Source organism: Camellia sinensis, chromosome 1, assembly GCF_055761805.1.
Source record: "Camellia sinensis isolate YWXY chromosome 1, ASM5576180v1, whole genome shotgun sequence".
NCBI classification, from domain to species: Eukaryota; Viridiplantae; Streptophyta; class Magnoliopsida; order Ericales; family Theaceae; genus Camellia; species Camellia sinensis.
In genome coordinates this window covers 226,937,990-226,960,485 of record NC_138961.1, presented here as the reverse complement: position 1 = coordinate 226,960,485, position 22,496 = coordinate 226,937,990, and the positions used below count along the sequence as shown (strand labels likewise).

Below are 22,496 nucleotides of genomic sequence, written 5' to 3'. Positions count from 1 at the left end.
GGGACTTGCATTTTGGAAACACCATAATTCTTAGCCAACACTTTTAAATTGTTTTTCAGAATTTTCTGAAGGAAATCCACAGTAGATTTCCTTCATTTTAATAGAATTTGTAAGTTGTTAGCGAGTATCGTAGGTGGCGGCTAAGCCCATCCTTATGATTAGCAATGCCATTTTGAATGCTTGTTGTCTCAAGTTCATCATCTAAAATGATCCAATGCCACGAGGGTTTAAGACAAGTTTGCAATTCTCTCTTTACAATTGTGTATTTATTTATTTATATTATGGCCAAGTTTGGGTACTTCCAAAAAAGCTAAAAAGTCAAAAAATTACTTAAAAAGTTAAAAAGTTAACACTATTCACCAAAAGTCAACAATTACGGCTGAACAACTCCCAATTCAAATTTTTCCCTACAAATCAATTTTTATAATTTTTTATTACACATTTTTCAATAAAAAGTCAAAAAGTTAACCCAAACATCCATATTTTCAACCTCAATTTTTTAGTCCAAAAAGACAAAAAGTGCACTTTTTTTAGTCTTCCCAAACTTGGCCTATATGACTAACTTATCAGCTAATGTATTGGGAATAGGATTCTCTACCATACTTGAATGGCTGTGTTTTGAGCTTAAACCATCTACTTAAACCATAGTTGATTGTGTTTTAGGTTTAAACGACCTACTTAAACCAGTATTGCCGAGAATCTGATTTAAGCACGATGACATGCTTTGTGATGATTAGGCATAACCTAAGTATTAAAAGAAGAACCACAAAAGAAATGTAAAACCTTGGTATTTTCTACTTATATTGCACCAAATGATTGTTTTACAGAACTCTTAGAACAAAACTGATTGCCAATTTTCTCACATAACTAATGAGACTCACCAAAACACGATAGACCCTGCTATTGAGGTTTTAGCAGACACTGGTAAAATGAATTTTGCATCTATAAACATAAATAAGTTACAATCTTTGCTTGAAAACCAATGGACAAATACTTGACTGACTATGTAAAGAGAAATGTAGTGTGCATGAAGTTACTCTGAATGAGAAATTCCACAACCATAGAAATGCAAATCATATTTAAGACTGGTTACATAGATTGTCAAACCCCATGTACTCTTGATTCTCCAGCTTCTCCACCATATTTGCTATTCCCACACCGCCTGTAATTAAGAATTAAAAAGTGATCATCAGCACCTTACTTGTTTGCAAAAATATTGAGCACCTTCGTTTAATTAACATAACCTGCATACCTAAACTTATCGCGCTCACAAAGATTGTCAGAGCCAGTATGAAGATGATTATGGATGCCCTTCCAAGTAGTCCTATGACTCTTCTCACTACATGCTGACCAGTAAAAGCAGCAATTGTAGCTACTAAAACAAAATAAGCAGCTGCCACAGATAGTAATATAGAAAGTATGAGGTTACCTTCAGGAAGTAACACAATATCATTTAATCTTATCTGTTGATGCCACCTACCATATGGGACTGGGAAACGTTTCAGAAGGTAATATTGTACAACTGACATGGAAGACGAGAAGACCATTGCAAAGGTTGATGTTGCACTTGCCACCTGCTAAACGAAACAACTTTGTCAAAAAATTTACTGTATTTGTTAACTGTGATGAGAACATATCATTTGGGATTGTCAGATTGGATGCCTGAGTATCATTAATACTAATGGCAGTCAAATTTTCAATTACTTGACTAGGCAATTTAATTCTGTTTGGCTGCTGATTTGAGTTGCAGTTAGGATATCCATTAGTATCAGTGATTAATGAATTACTAGGTTGAGAAGGTGCCGATAATCTCATTTGCCTTTTCTGCATAGCATTAATTTTGGTTGGACACTTGCTCTGCAAATTGGGAATTCAATTTCTTCCCTTAAACTCAACCTATTTACTCCTCCATTGATGACATATGAGTCTAACAATGTTTACAACAATTCTGATGAAAATGGTAGACTGATTACTGGTTGTATCTGTACAATTTCATTTACAATCTGTATTGTTCAGTATTTGGGCCACGCTCTAACAGTTTCTCTTGTGTCCCCATGCTTTTTGGAAATGCTTTGCAGTAGCAGATGCAAGAGTGAGTATTAATTAAACATACCTGAGGAGGAATTCCCAATTCTAGGAAAAGGGGTCCCAAGATGAAGCCTCCTCCTAGCCCAAGCAATCCGCCCACCATGCCAGCTACTATTCCGCAACAACAGTAAAGAAAAAGCATGTGTGCCTTCCAGTTTGTGATTTCTTTACCCTTGGAAGCAATCACCCTGGTGCCTTTGTATAAGCATACGGCTTCATAAAGCGTAACAGAGACAGCAATTGGTACCTATATAGTATGAAACTATTAGTTTGAACTGATTTAACACATTGCTTGTATATTTATATCAAAAACTGATTTAGCAAAAATGTGCAACATGTTATCTGTTGCACATTTAAAACATTTTCTTCACATAGGCTTGTATAGAACTGTCATTTATACAAGATTCGAAGATTTTAGAGAGGAGCAGCCAATAGAGCTAATTCCTTGCCAATAAAGGTAAGATGTCATTCTGGTCCTAGCTTGTCACTACCAAATTACTCTAATCTACAAAATCCATTTCTTCCTTGAGAGCATCTACTTGGGAATTGTACGGGAAAGAAATAAACCTTCTTGTATAATCCTGTTGATCAAGTCTGCGCTCCTCCGTACGTCGTCGCTTTATCACCTGAAAACACAAACGTGAGCTAGCCGGCGGGTGTGTGCTGGAAACCTCTCCGATGCCTAAGTCAGTAAGCTTGACAAATAGACAAAGCTCTGTGTATTCAGAAAGCAAAATTGTGTGTTACCTCTCCAAAGGTGATGTTTGTGAGCTTTTATAGGTTTCATGTGGCATAATCCTAGTAGGACTTCTACTCCTCCATGCAGAGTCCTCCTAGGATTCATACCCCTGAAAGATAATGCTTATCCTCCAACACCCCCATCACTGCTTAAACCAAGTGAGATGGTTATTACCATGGCCGAACTCCCACATGACCGAAGTAATCATGGCTATGCTGAGCCACAGAGTAAGCCGTACTATCCTTAGTTCGGTTCTTCCTTCTCCTCTTTATCTCGGTTCTCTTATGTACAAACCATGGTATGTTTAGACCGAGCTACCGAGTAGCAAGGTTCTGATCGTTCTAACCACAATACGCCATGACCGGACTAACTTTGAGACCGGCCTAACTCCTAGTTGCTTCCGGACCGGAGTAACTTTACATTCCTCGGCCGGAGTAATTTTGTACCTCTCTCAGGCCGGAGTAACTTTTACGGCCTTTTTACTCAGCCCTTCGTATTGTGGGCCATAATGACATCTCCCAGCTCGGCCCAATTTTTACAAAAATTACCCTCTCAATTGCCCCTTAATTCCATCTGCGCAGCATGATAGGGATTACCTGTCTATCAACCGGGCTGAAGTTTTTTAAGCCTTTCCAGCCGAGCTAAAACTTCTTAAGCCTTCCAGCCGAGCTAATTTTACACCGGGCTCTGCTTGTCCGGTCAAAACGTCTCCTCAATCACAGTAACTGAATCGTCTCTCATTCCTGGGACACGTGGCACGCACTGATTGATTGAGGACGGCTGTCACGCCGTCTTCGTACTTCGTGAAATTTGAACAGTCCCGCCTTTTTTTCCTTTACCTAAAACGAGTCTCATTATTTCAACACACTTTATAACTTCTCTCTCTCTGAGCCTCCATTGCTTTTTCATTTTTTGAGCTCGTGTTTTGCTGCCTTTCGCTTCCATCTTTAGTTTCTTGCTTCTTCTTCTGGTTAGTATTGCACCTTTACTTTGTTTTTATATGTTGCTTTCTGTGTTCTGTTTTCTGTGTTTTTCCAAAACATTTTCTTCCATTTTGCTTTGCTCTGTACTCTTATGAAAAAAAACTTAACCATAGAACATATGACTATATGAAATATCCTGTAGAAAACTGGTTTTTGATCCAAAATCATGATGCAACCGAACTAGGATACTGTTTTAAGCTAGGTAAAAGTCTAGTCAGCGTACAACCGGACTAACACTTCACGTTTACACCAGTAGCTTTGAATAAGTCAAAACTTCTTGATAGTCCTTAGCCGAGGTAACCAACCGAACTAGGTTTGCACTTAGCCTACCGAGATACCTGAACTCCAACCGATCTAGGCCTTTGGGGCTAAACCAGTTTTCTTAATTTTTTAGATGGAACTCAGAAAGCTGCCCCTAGGCGATCAACCGGTCAAACAGAACCGTTTCCTCAACCGAGATATCTAGACGTTTGCCGAGCCCGAACTAGCAAAGCCTTGCTCAAACCGAGCTACAAATCACCTTGCAGAAACCGAGATAGATCCTGTAGAATCCACATAGCCGAAGTAGGGCTCCTATATTTTACCTTGCTTTTAATTTGTAGCACCACCCAATGATCTGTGCTTAACACCTTTGTTCTTTACTTTGCAGACTTAGGTTGCCCAGGCACTCCTCTGCGTGCTCAACCGAGCTACTGAGCGCAATTTTTGTACCGAACTAATTTATTCATAAATTATACAATAAATGGGAAAGTATAGGTATCTAGTAGACACTCCGGGCGGCCTAGCCGAATTCAGAAAAGACTACAATATACCCGATGACGTCCACCTGATTTTAGCCAAAAAAAATGTCATTCCTTGGGGCAATGAAAGCTTTGTCCCCTTCATCCTCTTATCCATAATTGAAACCGGACTACGATTTCCAGTCCAACCTTTAATTTGCGAGTTTCTTAGGCAAACTAGACTGTGCCCTACCCAACTATCCACCAATTCATACCGCATAATAATGGGAATAGCCGAACTAAACCGGCAAGCCGGTCTCAACCTTGGTCTGGCCGAAATCTTTCACCAATACTCCATTGGTTCGAAGGAAGACGGCTGGGTATACTATCTCAGAATACGCCGCCGTCGTGAGAAAATAATAAAAAACACACCGGATAAGGACTTGAATGACGACGATTTTTTCTGGGTGTCTGGGAACTTTGAGGATCACCGAGCCCAGATTCCTGGCCGAAGGATCAATTGGAAAAAAGGAGAACCCGGTATAATTACTTCGGTTTTCTTGCGTTCTTTTTTATATTTCGGTTTTTTAATCTTTCAACCGAACTAACAGTAGTCTTTTTTCGCAGATTCTGCGCACCTCCATTCTTTATACAGCTACCCAAATCTAGCGACTTTGCACGCCGCACTACGGTATCCAGAACGTAGTTGGGCTAAGCTATTAAAGTTCGAGCCGACCTACAGATACAGCGGCCGCTGAAAAGTGAGAGTGACCGACTTTCTGCTTGAGGAGGCCCCAGAACCGGACCCAACCTTGCCAGAAATCAGACTAATCCCACTAACTGCTGAAAAGGAAATGGCTAAAAGGAACAGAGTAAGGCGCTTCTAACCGAAACTAACAGACCCGAAGTACTGCCACCAAGCCAAACGCAGCCTGCCATTGTGGCCCTCCCTTCTCAACAGCCTTCTTCATCACGCCCCTCTAAGCGCGCCTGATCTACCCCGATCGAACAACAACTTGTGGATGAGGACGAATCCATCCCTCCACTAAGTCCTCAACCCATCCTTCAACCGGAGCAATCTGACCGAGCTGACTCCTCCAAATGGGCTCCAATTCTCACCTTTCAAGACCGAAATATCCAAGAGACTGATTCGGTCGTTGCTGAGAAGGATCACTTGATGGCTTTCAATCTAGCCAAGAGTGTTTGCCTTTCGAAAGATATGGAGCACCACAACAAGCAACTAAACACCGAGCTGAAGGCCATCCGGTCTTCAACAAAATCAATGATCCTGGTAAGTGGCTCTCCCTTTTCTTTGTCTAACTTCTCCCAACTGTCAGTCCGGCTAAAGAGAGTTACTACCCTTGCAGGCCATTCAGAAGAACAACATTGCACATAGGAAAGTGCTGGAGCTCCGGAAAACAACGAGACAAGCAATGGCGGAAGCCAAGGCAAAGACAGCCGAGCTTGAGAAAGCCAAGAAGCAGATAGCCGAGCTACAGTTCGAGAACGGTCGCTTGACCGGACTTGTTAGCTTGGCTGAAGCTGAAAAGCAAAAAATTGCAGCAATGGTGAAAGATAAATATTTGCGCGAGTTGGCCAAACTCGAAGGCAAAAAAGACGTCGAGGTAGCTGATCTGAAGAAGAAGGCCGGTGATGCCAACGCTCAAGGTTTCAAGGAGGCGGAGGGCCTCTACATTCCGCAGTGCGTGGGGGCGAAGGACTTATTCTTTAAGTGTGGCTGGAGGAGTGCTGTGGAACAGCTCGGCTGTGGGCCTGAAACCGAGGTCTACAATGCTCCACAGTACTTCATTCCAGCCTCACTAGCGGAATATGCTGCTTCGGTCCAAGAACAATTTTTGCAGGATTCAGATGATGAAGACGATGAACACGAACAAACTGTTACTCCGGTAGTCAACGAGCAAGTCAACGATCAATCAGCTCGGTTGGAGGCAACGGTTGAAGACCTGACTGTTGAGCCATCGACTGATATCGTTTTGCCAGTTGCTACTGAGACTGATCTTCCATCTGCAACCGGTGTTCAAGTTGACATTGACGCCGAAATTGAAGACCTTTTCACTTGATTTTGTACTTTTCTTTTTTGTTACTTCTTTACTCTTGTAACCGGGCTTATGGCCCCTCCTTTGTATTTGCTTTTTGATGAATGACAATTATCTTGAACTCTTACTTCGGTTGATCTGTATGTTTGTACTTGTAATGATTTTTCCATGATCTTTTTACCTGTTATCTCGGTTTTAGCTGGCCAATCTAACTAAGCTTACTAGCCAACCACTCTTCAGCCGACATAATTACTTCGGCTGAAGAGTACAAAGAGTTGGTTTAATCCAGCCAACCACTCTTCAGCCATATCCTTACTCCGGCTGAAGAGTACAAAGTGTTGGTTTAATCCAGCCAACCACTCTTCAGCCATACCCTTACTTCGGCTGAAGAGTACAAGAGTTGGTTTAATCCAGCCAACCACTCTTCAGCCATACCCTTACTTCGGCTGAAGAGTACAAAGGGTTGGTTTAATCCAGCCAACCACTCTTCAGCCATACCCTTATTTCGGCTGAAGAGTATAAAGAGTTGGTTTAATCCATCCAACCTATAAGTTAGTTTTTCCAACCAACTTAGAATAATGTTTGGTTATTCCGACCAAACGTCCTGCAGCCTGGATCCTTATCCTGGGCTTAGGAAGGGTGTTGGTTTAATCCAGCCAACCTCTAAGTTAGTTTTTCCAGCCAACTTAGAATAATGTTTGGTTATTCCGACCAAACATCCTGCAGCTTGGATCCTTATCCTGGGCTTAGGAAGGGTGTTGGTTTAATCCAGCCAACCTCTAAGTTAGTTTTTTCAGCCAACTTAGAATAATGTTTGCAATATTCCTAACTTCACTAAAGCTATCTTTTACAGAGAACAACTTATGCTGAAAAGAACCGATTTGTTTTATTGAGGAAAAAAAAAACTACACGTGTTTGAAAGCTAAAAATAAAATAACTTGAGATTGGCGGTGTTCCATGGTCTAAGGATTGCTTTGCCGTCCTTGTCTTCTAGGTGGTATGCCCCTTTGCCTGCTAACCCAACCACTTTGTAAGGACCTTCCCAATTAGGCCCTAGCTTGCCATCTCCTGGTATTAAGGTGTTTCCTATCACTTTGCGTAGTACCCAATCTCCGATCTTGAATTGTCTTGGATGTACCGTTTTGTTGTATTTCCTGGATAACTCTTGTTGGTATGAGGCAATGTGAACCAGTGCTCTTTCTCTTCTTTCTTCCGCAAGGTCAAGCTCCAATATTATGGCTTCTCCATTCAAGTCGGGATCAAAATTTTCGCTTCGAATTGTGGAGAGGCCAACTTCCAGTGGGATCACTGCTTCCATTCCGTAGGCTAAGGAGAATGGTGTTTCTCCTGTTGATCGTCGAGGTGTGGTGCGGTAAGCCCATAAAACATGAGGAAGTTCTTCCGCCCACTTGCCTTTTGCCTTCTCTAACCTTTTCTTCAGTCCATCCAAGACTACTTTGTTTGAGGCTTCTGCCTGTCTATTTGCTTGGGGATATGCCGGTGTAAAATTATAGAACTCTATTTTGTATTCTTCACAAAAGCCTCTGAAGATTCTGCCGTCGAACTGAGTGCCATTGTCTGAGATAAGGGTTTTTGGTATGCCAAACCGAGTGATGATATTTTGCTAGACGAATTTCTTCACGTCTCTTTCCTTGATCGATGCCAATGCTTCTGCTTCCACCCACTTTGTGAAGTAGTCTGTTGCTGCGAGAAAGAACTTTCTGTTGCCGGGTGCTGTTAGAAGTGGTCCTACTATGTCCAAGCCCCACATTGCGAAAGGCCATGGGCTAGTTAATGGTAGGAGTTATCTTGCTGGTTGATGTATTTGGTGTGCGAATTTTTGGCATTTCTCACACTTTTTCACATATTTCTCTGAGTCTGCCTGCATGTATGGCCACCAGTATCCTTGTGAAATGGCCCTGTAAGCTAGCGATCTTCCTCCTTGATGGCTTCCACACACCCCTTCGTGTATCTCGTACAAGAATGCTTCCACTTTGCTGGGGTGGACACACTTTAGATAGGGTCCTGAGAATGACTTTTTGTATAATGCCAAAGATGGGAAGAGCCAAAATCGCTGTGACTTTGCTCTAATTTTGTTGGCTTCTTTCTTTTCTTCTGGTAGGATGCCATCTTTCAAGAATAGTATGATAGGATCCATCCACGAGGGGCCTAGTTCTGTGCAACATACCTCTTCTGCTTCGGGGTCCTCAATGCTTGGTCTAGGTAGGTAGTCGATCAGTAGTGGATGAGGGATGGAGGTGTCTGCCATTGAGGCGAAGCCTGCTAGTTCGTCTGCTCTGCTGTTCTCCTCCCTGCCTACCTGTTCTATCCTAACTACTTCGAATTTCTTGATCTCTATTCTGACCAATTCTTGGTACTTGGCCATCCTATCATCCTTTGCTTCATAGTCACCAGAAATTTGGTTTACCACCAACTGTGAGTCGCTGTAGACCATTAATTCGGTGGCCTTCATGTGGTATGCTGATCTGAGTCCTGCTAGAAGTGCTTCATATTCCGCTTCGTTGTTTGATGCTGGGAAGCCAAGGTTGATTGCTTGCTCCACAACCAGGCCGTCTGGTGAGATGAGGACTATGCCAAGTCCTGCACCATGCCGGTTGGATGCTCCATCCACAAAGAGCTTCCACATCTCACCAACGAACAACTTCCAGCAAGTGGAGGGGTCGGATGATGTCGTGGGGTCAAGAATGTTGCTGGTGTTTTCTTCAAGGTCTATGCTTGCTGTTTGCCCCTCGCTATCTGATTGAACCAAGTCTTTATTTGTTGGTGAGTCTTGGTTTGTTGAAGCTTGGTTTGTTTTTTCCTTGCTGTCTTTAGTCCGGTCTGCCTTGGAGTCTAACTGAGTACCTTCTACTAGGGATTTCACTATTCCGGCGTCATCTTTCATCCCTAGTTCGGTTGTGTCAGTTAGGTCGACTGGGCAGATATGATGACTTTTAGGAGTAAACTCTGCGACGAAGTCTGCCAAAGATTGGGCCTTTACTGTGGTCCTGGGTTGGAACTTGATGTCGAATTGTCCCAACTCTACTGCCCACTTTAAGATTCGCCCAGAAAAGTTCGCCCTCTCAAACAAAGCTTTTAGTGGGAAAGCTGTGAGGACAACTATGGTGTGGGCGTGAAAGTAGTGTGCCAATTTCCTGGAGGCCATCATTAAGGCCAATGCGAGTTTTTCCAATGGCAAGTACCTTGTTTCGGCTCCCAGCAATGTCTTGCTGACATAATAGATGGGCAGATGTTGAATTCCTTCCGCACGGACCAACACTGCGCTAATTGCGTGCTGAGAGACTGCAAGGTATAGGAAGAGTTCTTCTCCTGGTATTGGAGTGACCAGCAATGGTGGAGAGGACATGTATTGTTTCAGGCTTTCCAGTGCTTGGTCGTATTCTTCGTCCCATTCGAACTTGGCTTTTAAAGCTTGAAAGAATGGTCGTAGTCTGTCTGACGATCGGCTTATGAACCGATTGAGTGCAGCCGCCATGCCGATGAGATGCTGTACTTCTTTTACTGAGTTTGGTCTCTCCAAATCCTGAATTGCTTTGATCTGGGAGGGGTTCGCTTCTATACCCCGGTTGGTCACAAGGAAGCCCAAGAATTTGCCAGATCCTACACTGAATGCACACTTAGATGCGTTGAGGCGCAACTTGTGCTTCTTCAAGATTTCAAACATCTCTCCTAGGTCCTTGAGATGGTCATTTTCATCCTTGCTTTTGACCACCATGTCGTTGATGTAAGCCTCCATCGTTCTTCCTAACAATGGTTCAAACATCTTGGTGACCATTCGTTGGAATGTTGCCCCTGCGTTTTTCAGGCCAAAGGGCATGACCTTGTAACAGTATTGTCCTCTTGGAGTTGTAAAGGATGTGACCTCCTGGTCTGGTTCATGCATGGCGATTTGGTGGTAGCCTCTGTATGCATCCAGAAAGCTAAGTCGGTTGTGTCCCGCCGTTAGGTCTACCAGTTGATCTATCCATGGTAGAGGAAAGCTATCTTTTGGGCATGCCTTGTTGACTGTTTTGTAGTTGACGCAGACACGCCATTTGCCATTCTTTTTTGGCACTACGACCGTGTTGGAGATCCATTTTGGGTAGTGCACCTCTCTAATTGCTCCTGCCTCCAGCAGGTTACCTACTTCTTCTGCCACTATTTCGGCATGGTGAAGTGCCGATCTGCGAGTGCACTGAATGACTGGTCTGGCGGATGGGTGGACATTGAGTTGGTGACAGATGAAGTTTGGATCAATGCCTGGCATGTCGTAAGGTGTCCAGGCGAACACTTCGATGTTAGAGGTTAAGAATTCCAAGACCTCTAATCTCTTAGTGCTGGACAACGACGAACCGAGCAAAAAGAACTTATCCGGGTTTTTTTCATCTATTTTTACCTCTACCAAGTCCTCCACTGCTTTCTGATCCGCCGCTTTGCCGACATCTGCGAGTAGCTCATTACTCTCAAGTTCTTCTACCGAATGAATGTATCCTTTGGCAGCGCGGCTGCCATTCACCGTGACGAAGCATTGTTTCGACATGATCTGATCTCCATAGACTTCTTCAATTACTCCGGTGTCGTTGGGAAACCGCATTACTTGATGGTAGGATGACGCCACCGATCGCATGGCATGTAGCCATGTTCTGCCCAAGATGGTGTTGTAAGTGGAAGGGACCTTCAATACCCAGAACTCCACTTGTTTCGTCACGCTTCCTGCTCTAACTGGAAGAATTATTTTGCCGACGGGCCATTCTAGCATAGAGTTGAATCCAATTAGGGGTGATACAGCAGGCGCCAAGTCTTTGTCCTGTAGCTTCAGTTGTTTAAATGTTTCGTAGTACATGATTTCACATGAACTACCCTGGTCAATCAGAATCCGCTTGACGTCAAAATCCTTGACTCGGAGGGTGACGACCAAGGCATCATTGCGAGGGTAATATATCCGTTCTAAGTCTTTATCCGAAAAAGACATGACGTTTGTTGCCTCTGTCTTCCCCTTCTTGGGGGCAGGTTGGGCACTTAGTACCTCTCTTAAGTGTTCAGCCTTTTTGATTGATCCTCTGAGCTCGTATACACGCTCAGGTTCAAAGACCCCATGTATCACATTGATAACGCCTTGAGGCGGGGCGTCGACTGGCATCCCGTTGGGGTTATTGTGATCCTGGGGGGCTGGTTGCGTCCCTCCTTCAATATACTTATCTAGGTGTCCTGCTGCCACCAACTCCTCCAGGTGTTGTCTTAATGGTGTGCAATTCTCAGTGCGGTGTCCCTTTTCTTTATGGAAGGTGCACCGTGATCTTTCGTCATAGTCCTTCTACGCTTCCCCTAGTTTGGCTGGCCACTTGACGAAAGGCTCATCTCTTATTTCGCTCAGAATCCGATATATCGGTTTCTTGAACACCGTGGTTATGGCAGTGCGGATTCTTAACCATATTTTATCCAGGTCTTCTCCGTTATCTCGTCTGCCACGTCCGTTTCTGTTACTTCGATCTACCGTGTTGACCTTTGCTGAGATCTTCTTTTCTGGTACTGTGGTTGCCCCAGATTTTGCTTTGGCACGTGCGCCATCCTCTTCTACCTTGATGTGCTGGTGCACTCTTTCCATCAAGGCTTCCATGGTGAGGGGCGGCGTCATGGTGATTGAGTCCCTTAGTCTGTTCCCGACTGGAAGGCCTTGTTTATACTGTGCAATAGCGAGATTGGTGGGGCAGTCCCCAATCTGATTGAATGTCTCCCAGTAGCGACTATTGTAGGATCTAAGGGTCTCTTTATCACCTATGTCGATGGAGAGTAGCTGGTCGATTTCCACCGGGGTTTTAGTGTTTGTTCGGAACCTTGTTACGAACGCCTCTGCCAATTGCGCCCAAGAGGCTATGCTGCCTTCTGGAAGTTTCTCGAACCAAGTTAAGCCTAGGTCGCCAAGGCTAGATGGGAAGAGTATGCACATTAAGGCCTCGTTTCGCCTGTATATAGCCATGACCTGGCGAAAGTGGCTTAAGTGTGAGTAGGGGTCCGTCTTCCCTTCATATGTAGTGAATTTGGGCTGAAGGAAGCCTGATGGTAGGGGCGCGTTTTCAATTGCCAGAACAAACGGCGAAGTCTGCAGCCTTGCTAATGCTTTGTCCGTTGGTTCGTAGGCAGGGCGCGGTATTGGCATTCCAACCTCGACGCTTCCATGCGTCCGAGGAGCCAACCGCTGTAAGGCAGAAAGCCTGTGTGGATCCCGTGCCCTGGCGTCCTCCTTGCATCGTGCTTTTTCTTCGAGCACGGTTCGTAAGTCGGATGATCTTGGTAACTCCGTCTGTCTAGATCTGGTTTGGTGCGTATGTGAGGGCCAATACGTGCTTCTTTCAGTGTAAGATCTTTCAGATCTCGTCCTCTCAGACCTGGAGTGACGAGTTCTGGAAGACCTGGATCGAGTATCGCCTGTCCTGAGGCTTCTACTCTCTCCTTGCGAGGGTGTGGTATTCCTACTACGATTTTCTGAGTGGCGAGGGGGCGTCTTGTTTTTGCGCCCCTCTCCTGTCGCCACTTCTTTTTTCTTCATCTGGTGCTTCAAGGCTTCCATGTCGGCCGCCATCTTCCTTATTAATTCATCTTGCTTCTTCACGCGGTCCTCCAGAACTTGAGGATCAATCCTCCGTCTTTGCCTGTCGGGAATTTGTGAACGAGAGTGACGGGGGCTGCGAGTCCGTCTTCCCCTAGTATCTCTCCTGGGGTTATGTCGCTGGGACTCCAAGTCCGCCATGGGAGGGACAAAAGGTAATCCTTCACGCCTTGTGCCCCCATCTGGAGTTTGCCCGTCGATGGTGGAATGTGGCAATTCTTCAATGTGCGCCATTGTAAAGAGGAGAGGCTTAATCAAGAGGTTTTGTCCTGTCTGGCTTTCCTACAGACGGCGCCAATTGTACGGGAAAGAAATAAACCTTCTCGTATAATCCTGTTGATCAAGTCTGCTTTCCTCCGTACGTCGTCGCTTTATCACCTGAAAACACAAATGTGAGCTAGCCGGCGGGTGTGTGCTGGAAACCTCTCCGATGCCTAAGTCAGTAAGCTTGACAAATAGACAAAGCTCTGTGTATTCAAAAAGCAAAATTGTGTGTTACCTCTCCAAAGGTGATGTTTGTGAGCTTTTATAGGTTTTGTGTGGCATAATCCTAGTAGGATTTCTACTCCTCCATGCAGAGTCCTCCTAGGATTCATACCCCTGAAAGATAATGCTTATCCTCCAACACCCCCTCACTGCTTAAACCAAGTGAGATGGTTATTACCATGGCCGAACTCCCACATGACCGAAGTAATCATGGCTATGCTGAGCCACAGAGTAAGCCGTACTATCTTTAGTTCGGTTCTTCCTTCTCCTCTTTATCTCGGTTCTCTTATGTACAAACCATGGTATGTTTAGACCGAGCTACCGAGTAGCAAGGTTCTGACCGTTCTAACCACAATACGCCATGACTGGACTAACTTTGAGACCGGCCTAACTCTTAGTTGCTTCCGGACCGGAGTAACTTTACATTCCTCGGCCGGAGTAATTTTGTACCTCTCTCGGGCCGGAGTAACTTTTACGCCCTTTTTACTCAGCCCTTCGTATTGTGGGCCATAATGACATCTCCCAGCTCGGTCCAATTTTTACAAAAATTACCCTCTCAAGAATGTTGTGTCAATCCCTTTCCTTGTGCAGGGTATCATACACATAAATCTAAGAAAGGAATGTGGTTGGTAATTATTGCAATTCACGCACACCTGGTTTGGAGTATGACTTCGATTCTTTAATTATAGGTAGTCTATTTATTAGTCATAGGTTCCTTAAGTGCCAATTTATTTGAGGTATAAAATATAACAACTTCAAAGTCTTAAATCTGTTTATATATGTTGGTACAAACATGTGTGCACACATAACTCATAAGTGTGTGCATGTTGCTGATTCCTTGAAAGAAGTGCAACTTATTCACATAGGAGAGTTTACCTGCAAGAAGTTCAAAATCCAGTATTTGACAGAGCAGGTTACTGTATATGTCTGCACAGATTCAAATAAATATTGTGTTTAGTTAAGAGATCAAGTTACTCAAGATAACTAAGCCTGCCAAAAGAAATGAAGGAAAAAAAAAAAAAAAAAAATAGAACTCATGATATGAAAAAGAACAGATGAAAACCTAAAAAGCTTTGGAAAGCTAATGGCACAAGTTACGTTTTTGAGTGGCACTAACTATGGGGTAAAAGTGGCTTACCATCATGACCTGAACTGCGAGGAAAGCCACCCAAACAAACACTAGTAGTCCTAACTCTTTCCAGTAAATGTTGTATTGCAGGGGAACCTGAGGGGACCGGGAGGTGAAAAAATTGAAATAAAGATTCTTGGAAGAGGTTTACTGCAAAGACTGTTGAGACATCCATGGACTCACCTCCTCATTAGCTGAAGCACCTGGACCACTGGGAAGTGGTTTGTATTCCTCTCCTGAGCCATCTGCAGTTCAGAAGATTAGCATAATCCTTTTCAATTGTCAAATTTCATGTAGGAAAGGGGAGTGTTTCTTTTGCTATTTTGCCTAGCTGTGATATCTTTTCTATCATGAGGATTTTGGTCTTGTTAGCGAAGCCATGTTACGTAGCTATACTTTTGACGATTTTGCGGCATCAACTAATTTACATCTTATGTGATTTTCTCAACATGAAGCAATTATAATTTAACGAACAGAGCAGAAGATTAGGGAAGTAGCTGACCCAAAATTTCATATGTTGAACTTGAAAATTTTAACATTTATTTATTTATTTTTGGATTGAATTTCTCCATTGGGGGGAGTTTGCAAGCAGGTTTCTCTGTGCTGTGTTTCTCAAACTGAGAGTGCACATATTTCTGATCACAGTTCGCAGCAATTTTGTTTGTGGTAATGAAAAGACATAGGGGTTTCTAGTAGCTTGAGTATGCTTTTACTGGGATAATATGAGATCTAGAGGATTTAAAACCTGAAATGACAAGTGCTATCCAAAAACTAAAATAGAATTTAATTTTTTTTTTCTCTATTTTCCCTTTCTTCCCACCCCAAAAATCTAATATCCAAACAGTCTTAAAATTGTTTGAAAGGCCAGAAAATATTTGTCATTAAGAATTTATATAGGGTAGCATAAATACAAAATCTTTGGAAATTCTGTTATTTTTATTAGTTCTGCCAGTCTAATCACTGGTAAATGTCTATTTAGTTAGTTTCAATTATTTACAAGTTTTGACAGGAGGGGACCATCAAACACTCACCAAGTGCTTTGGATTCCGATTCCAACTGCTTGGCTGCTTCCTGAAAGTGAAGTTCAATCTCAAAATAATCCAGTCATGAAGGAAATAAATCCATTGAGAGCTCACATACATGCAACTAAAAAATCTTACCTTTTTCATCATTGTCTCTTTCTTCCATGTTTCTATGGCTTTGAATAATGCTTTACTTGATGTACCTACCATGATTAAATACACAATTAAAATAAAATAGTTTTAACCAGCCCCAACTTGGGGAATCGAACATGACCTTTGACTTTGAAGGAGAAGAATGACACATTTAGAGCTGCAAAAATACATAAATATTATGATTTTACTTTCATCTAGTTTAATTAGTCATTGGACAGTGTACAGAGATTGGCGGTTTCATATATTCTAACTTCTGTATCTAAGAAAAGGACGATGAGTAGAACAGTAAGTGAGTATGCCCTCTGGCTCCAGTGAGCAAATATTATTACCTAAGAAAAGGATGATGAGAAGAACGGTGACCATCCAATCAGCAAACATAACGTTGAAGGTGACTCCAATGCTGATACCAAGCATGAGCATAGGCTGAAATAGCAATGCTAGGTCATAATCTATCAAGGGCATGTCTAGTGTTGGGTGTCTTAGTCTTAGATTGTAGTACACTGTCGAGCCTGCTGCACCCATTATCATGCCTGTAGTGTTCCAAAAGCATTCACGGTGGTTCACAATCAAGTAAACTATAGAAATGGAATGAGGTTCTTTTAAAAAGCATAAATATATATATATATATATATATATATATTAGATGCCTCAAGAGAAATAAATATGTGCATTATATGTTGGAGGCAATGACAGTTGTATATACCCCCGAAAATTTTAAAAATTTAGAAAAGTAATTACAATTTGAATAGCTTTTTAGATATTTTTTTCTATGTACCTAATATTACTGATGTTCTCATGCATAATGATTGCTTGCTATAGCCTTTTCCAAGAAAATATGAATAATATCTACATGCATGCATGAGTAACTATATGAATGGATATGTAATGTATTCATGATATATCAGAGTTATGAGGTTGTTGAAACCCGCAAAAGAGTTACACATATACAAAGGCCATTCAAGTTGTAAAATTATAATTGTTATATCTGGAAAGAAAGCAAATTTCAAAAAAAATTAGACTAGGTATAGCAGTACAGACATTTGGAAATGGCAGTAGAAGACTTAGGATCAAAACCAATGATCAAAGTAAGCATTGGAACAAAAATTCCACCGCCACCAACCCCTCCAACACTCCCTAAAGCTGCACCAAAGAATCCGATCACTGATCCCAGCACGATTCTCCACCCCAACTCCATCTCCTGCTCAACCAAAGAATTCATATGTCAATATATTAGATACAAACAATTCCAAGGGAAAATAGAGAGAAAGAACAAAAGATTGATCAATACATATTAGAAAAAACGTAAAATAAGATGTATTAGCAAAACAGAAATTTTATATTCGTAGAAAAAAATTATATAAAAGACTCACTGGCCAAACAGGTTGATAAGAAGATTTTCCAGTCTGCCAGAAGAAATGAAGCAGTCTGACAACAAACCCATGTCTCATTTCTTTCTCAACGAAATAACCTGGCTCGGTCGCTCTCAGAAGTCTTTCTGCGCTGCCGACATCAATGACGGTGAAGAGTCCCCAACAAACCACCCACGCAGCCGTAGTTGCAACAGCCTTGGCTCTCTGGTTCAGCTCCTTTGTTAGAGCCATTTAGATCATGGACTAGAGATTGTTGGGAGGAGAGACGGATGGGTGTTCTCTGAGTTTCTGTGAATTTAGCGACCGAGCTCTAACCATATGTCTATATGTATTGTAGTTGTCCTTTCTCTTTTATAGTATCCTTATTTTCTTTCACAAGCATGCATGCAATAAGTAGAGGAAAGAGAGGATTTTTGAGGATGGAAAGGAAAATGAGGATTCCACTCAATACACCATGTTGCTGTCAACATTTATAAATCTCTCTCTCTCTCTCTCTCTCTCTCTCTCTCTCTCTCTCTCTCTCTTTATTTGTATTTTGTAAAATGCTATATTTGTTAATAATTTTTTTTTCTTATTCAAAGGGACCTACTAACATAATATGATAAAAACAAGTGGGTAAATTTTTTTGGGTCAAGTTTATTAACTTCGTATAACATTACTCTGAAATTTTTTATGGATCATCTCAACTTGAATGGTGACAAAAAAATAATATACAAATAAAATATTTCATGAAAATTATGTTGCAACTTAATCTTTGTTTGATAGTGAAAGTGAGTTTTTTTATTCATTATGTTAATGTACACTAAACCTAACCCACTAACCTAACCCACTACATCCACCCCACTAAACCTAACACACTTACCATCTCCACTACCACCCACCACCTCCACTACCATCCACTACCACCACTCACTTACCTCACACCTCTCCTATATAATAGCTTGTAACATACAAATCAATACACATCAATCTTGTAATATATACACATCAATCTTGTAATATATACACATCAATCAATAATACATACATTTAACATGGTATCAGAGCAAGGTTAAGAACCTATTCATTCTGCTTCACCGGCGGGCGGCAGCCTCAACTTAGCCGCCCGCCGGACCTCTACACATACCCAGACTGTAACTTCATCTTCCTCTCTCTAGCCATCTCTCTCTCTCTCTCTAGAGACCAAAGAACACACACCACTCAACAGAGGGACATCACACACATATTCAGACATGCAACGCCACCTTTGCCACGTCGATGGTGCCGCCGCTGCACCCGAGTTCGTCCCTCGCAGCAACTCATCTTCTTCCTCCTCTTCTTCTTCGCCTTGGGCCACCGAGGTGACTTGGTCCCAACCCTGCTTTCCATGTCCCGATTGCGGTGCCGGTTCAGTACCCTCATCATGTTCCGGTTCAGTATCGTCCTCATCATCACCGCCGTTTGCTCTCCACCGGGAGCTCCATCAGAGACTGCGTCGCCGCTTTCATCTCCGCCATCAACTCCGGTGGGACGCCGTGGTTGATGATCCTGCAACATCCCCACTCCCTGCATGCTTCTACTATTTTCTCTGATTTTCCTACAGAATCTTCTTTCATATCAAATACCGGGATACAAATACTACCCATATTTGAGAGCCATGTTTGTTCTTTCTCTCTCTCTATGAGAGCCATGTTTGTTTAAAAGCAAAAACACAAAAACAAGTGTGAGTGGATCTGACACTCCACTTCCTTTTCCTTTCCTCACCAAACCAGCTTTCTCACTCTCGGCACCAACCCACACACCATACATTCACACCCCCAAAACAAAGACATAATCATCATGCTGCCATACCCCATCCTCTAAAATAATAATTCTCCACACACTCCCACTTTGTCCCATTCTTTTTATTATTATTATTATATATATATATATATATTTTTTTTTTCTTTTTCATCCCACTGTTTCAGAACCATTAACCGTCTGTTCCCACTCCGACCTTTATTCTTTTTCTTCATCATTATATATTCATCATCCCCACACTCATCATTTTATCACCATCCCCTTATTTATTTATTTCTTTTTATTTTTTCGAATCCCTTCTTTTCACAACCAAAAAAAAAAAAAAAAAAAAAAAAAACAAACAAACATTTACAAATTTGCACAACAACCCCTATTTTATTCATCTCAGGGATCCACCCCGATCACAATTTTACACCGAAAAAAAAAAAAAAAAAAAAAACAACACAAGCTTTGTTTTCTTTTCTGCAGCGGCCATACATCGACCTCACTTCTTCTCTACTCTGCCGCCGGTCTTTTCTTTTTGCCTCCGTCTTGGGCGGCCCTTGACGGTGTTGCCTCCGTGTTTCCCACTCCACTGGGCACGATCACTACTCCCTGCTCCTCCACTGCAACATATGGCGGCCCTCCAAATCGGAACATCACGGTGGCCTTCCGCTTCAGCTCCTTGTTTTCTGCCCTTAGCACGCTTATCTCTGCTCGCGCATCCTTATACATGCGTTGGAGCAGAGCCAGCTGGGAGTTTAATTGCTGCACCTCATTTGTCCTACTCTGCAGCCGGTGCGACAAGTTTGTGACCGCCGTCATGGACTCCACACATGCCTTCAAAGTATACTGATTAGCCTCCACATCCGTTTGCACTGCCATTTTTTGCTCCACCGACTGCATCGGAAAGTTCAACGGAGCAAACCCAGTGGTGTTTGGTTGAGGTTCACGGGACACCGCACCAGTTCTCTCTCCTGTGGACTCGTTGAGATCGGGAAAGAGAGTGAGCAGCCCACGGGACGACGAAGCCATTTTCTCTCGCAACAGAGTGTTACAGACTCTCTCTCTCAGCACAACAGTGTTACAGCCTCTCTCTCTCAGCACAACGCAGAATTCTTCAGAGGTTTCTCTCAGTTTCTTGTCTCAGCCTCTGCCTCGGCCTCAGCTCCGTCTTGGTTAAATAGCCGAGGCAGCCACGCGCATCGCGCGCCTCTTCTCGCCGACAAACTGGCACGCCTTTTCATGGCACGCCTTTTGATGCATTCGGGCACGCCTTTTGATGGCACGCCTTTTGAGGGTACGGGCACACCTTTTGAGGGCACGACTTTTGAGGGCTCGATATCTACATCCATGTATATTTTTTGGGCAGCCTATATACACACTCATACAGTGTCTTTTCCACCGGTCAGCTTTCTCAATCCCTTTGTTTCAACCTCAAATAGGTTTCTATCTTCACACCTATTTGAGTTTGAGGGGGGGTTATACCAGTATCATGTATAAGTCGCTCATGGCGCACTCCCTAAGTCGCCTCCTCGGTGCACCACCACAGCTTCTACAACGGTCCGGCATGACCTCGTAAACTGTCCTGCTACATCGGTCCGACATGACCTCGTAAACTGTCTTCTACAACGGTCCGACATGACCCCATAAACTGTCTTCTACAACGGTCCGCCATGACCCCGTAAACTGTCTTCTACATCGGTCTGACACGACCACACAGTGTCTGCTACAACGGTCCGACATGACCCCGTAAACTGTCCTGCTACATCGGTCCGATATGACCCCGTAAACTGTCTTCTACATCGGTCTGACACGACCACACACTGTCTGCTACAACGGTCCGACATGACCCCGTAAACTGTCTGCTACAACGGTCCGACACGACCATACCGTGTCTCCTATCCTGTTTTGTTTTTTATTTATCAGTTTACTTTTCTGTTTTGTTACTCTCTTCAAACTCAAGTTGGTTAGTTCCTATCATCCTTGAGTTTGAGGGGGGCTGTTAATGTACACTAAACCTAACCCACTAACCTAACCCACTACATCCACCCCACTAAACCTAACACACTTACCATCTCCACTACCACCCACCACCTCCACTACCATCCACTACCACCACTCACTTACCTCACACCTCTCCTATATAATAGCTTGTAACATACAAATCAATACACATCAATCTTGTAATATATACACATCAATCAATAATACATACATTTAACACATTAAAAATAAGCGTAGACATGATTAATGTTTTTTCTAAATAAAAATGAATAAACTTTAAATGTTACCCAAATGGCACTGTAGCATTTTGTTTTGTATGTATATTTTGAACTCAATTTTCAAATTCAGTCCATAAGCACACATGTTCACTACTTGATGTAGACCAACTAGTTTGAAGATTTCATTTTACAGATTCTGTTTTAGGTGTAACACTGATTATCATCCTCAATTCGTATTCGCTTGGTTGTAATATAGATTCCTTCATTGAGTTGTTTTCAGCTTCTTTGATCTTTGATGCAACCAAATGTATCTTGTACAGATATGAGCTACATTTTGCTATCGAACACTGGAAGTTGAAAATTTCAGAAACAGTGGGAAAGGGAAACAAATACAAGGACGGTTTGTTTGCAAGCTCACTCTTCACTGCCATTTCAGAAACTTCCTGGAAACTGGTAAATGCTTTGAACTGTGTAAAAGGTCCCAAAATTGACACAGTCATCACTCACAATTGTCCACCTCTTAGTAAGATTATCTCCAATTGAAATTATAATGTGTGTTAAATAGTAAAAAGAGATAAATATGGAGTTTATTTTTGTTTCAAGTGTATGTTAATTTAATAAGTATGTGGGTACTTCAATGGATTAAGTAATTATCCAGAAGTCCCCATAGCAAAAAATTTTACGCGCGAGACTAGTTAACTCATATCTTTTAGGCAAGTTAGGAGACTAATGATGACTCACTTATAGTGCACATTATAATTTCTCATTTGAAGTTATGTCTAGTTGATAAATATTTATTTGATTAAATCGTAATTTTCCATGATTGATAAAATAATTGTTGAATTAACTAATAAATTTGCAAAATCTGACCTTGGCAATGTAACAAAATTACTCGGAACCCTTAACTTTAAGGTTGAAAAACTAATAAAATTTTACTTTACCTACAAAACATTAAAATGTATTTCGAAGTGAAAAATGACTGAGTTACATTTGTTTTGTATTATACTTGGTACTTGATTCCATATAACATTTTTTTTTTTAAATATGAGATTCTAATAAAAAAAAACATAGGATAATCAAATTCTTATTTAATTTTGAAATGTAATTTTAATTTTGATTGTAACTTTTGTATTTCAAATACTAATAGTAACAATTCAGAA

General features: G+C 42.2%; 1 protein-coding gene across 2 annotated transcripts; it reads right to left on the bottom strand.

The window, feature by feature from the left end:
- Positions 1 to 775: 775 nt before the first annotated feature.
- On the bottom strand, positions 776 to 17,841 carry LOC114300500 (sulfite exporter TauE/SafE family protein 3). Of its 2 annotated transcripts, none has more exons than XM_082897100.1 (12): positions 17,354 to 17,841; positions 17,022 to 17,181; positions 16,313 to 16,513; positions 15,969 to 16,033; positions 15,840 to 15,879; positions 14,992 to 15,053; positions 14,818 to 14,904; positions 14,556 to 14,606; positions 2,114 to 2,335; positions 1,481 to 1,574; positions 1,253 to 1,393; positions 776 to 1,162 (listed from the first exon to the last, which is right to left on the bottom strand). In XM_082897100.1, exons 1-12 carry the CDS (start codon positions 17,582 to 17,584, stop codon positions 1,080 to 1,082), a joined length of 1,437 nt encoding a protein of 478 aa, XP_082753226.1. In that variant the 5' UTR covers positions 17,585 to 17,841; the 3' UTR covers positions 776 to 1,079. The 2 variants fall into 2 exon arrangements, with proteins under 2 accessions (XP_082753226.1, XP_028101167.1); XM_028245366.2 differs by having other exon boundaries at positions 1,481 to 1,577; positions 17,354 to 17,814.
- Between the last annotated feature and the right edge of the window lie 4,655 nt (positions 17,842 to 22,496).

Bases quoted from the DNA above. Each gene is read 5' to 3' on its own strand.
- LOC114300500 (XM_028245366.2), bottom strand. From the start codon at position 17,584: ATGGCTCTAACAAAGGAGCTGAACCAGAGAGCCAAGGCTGTTGCAACT. The intron at 16,034-16,312 runs GTAATAATATTT...TAATCATGGTAG, and splicing joins TCTCATCATCCTTTTCTTAG to GTACATCAAGTAAAGCATTA. The intron at 15,054-15,839 runs GTGAGTGTTTGA...TCTGAACTGCAG, and splicing joins ATCGGAATCCAAAGCACTTG to ATGGCTCAGGAGAGGAATAC.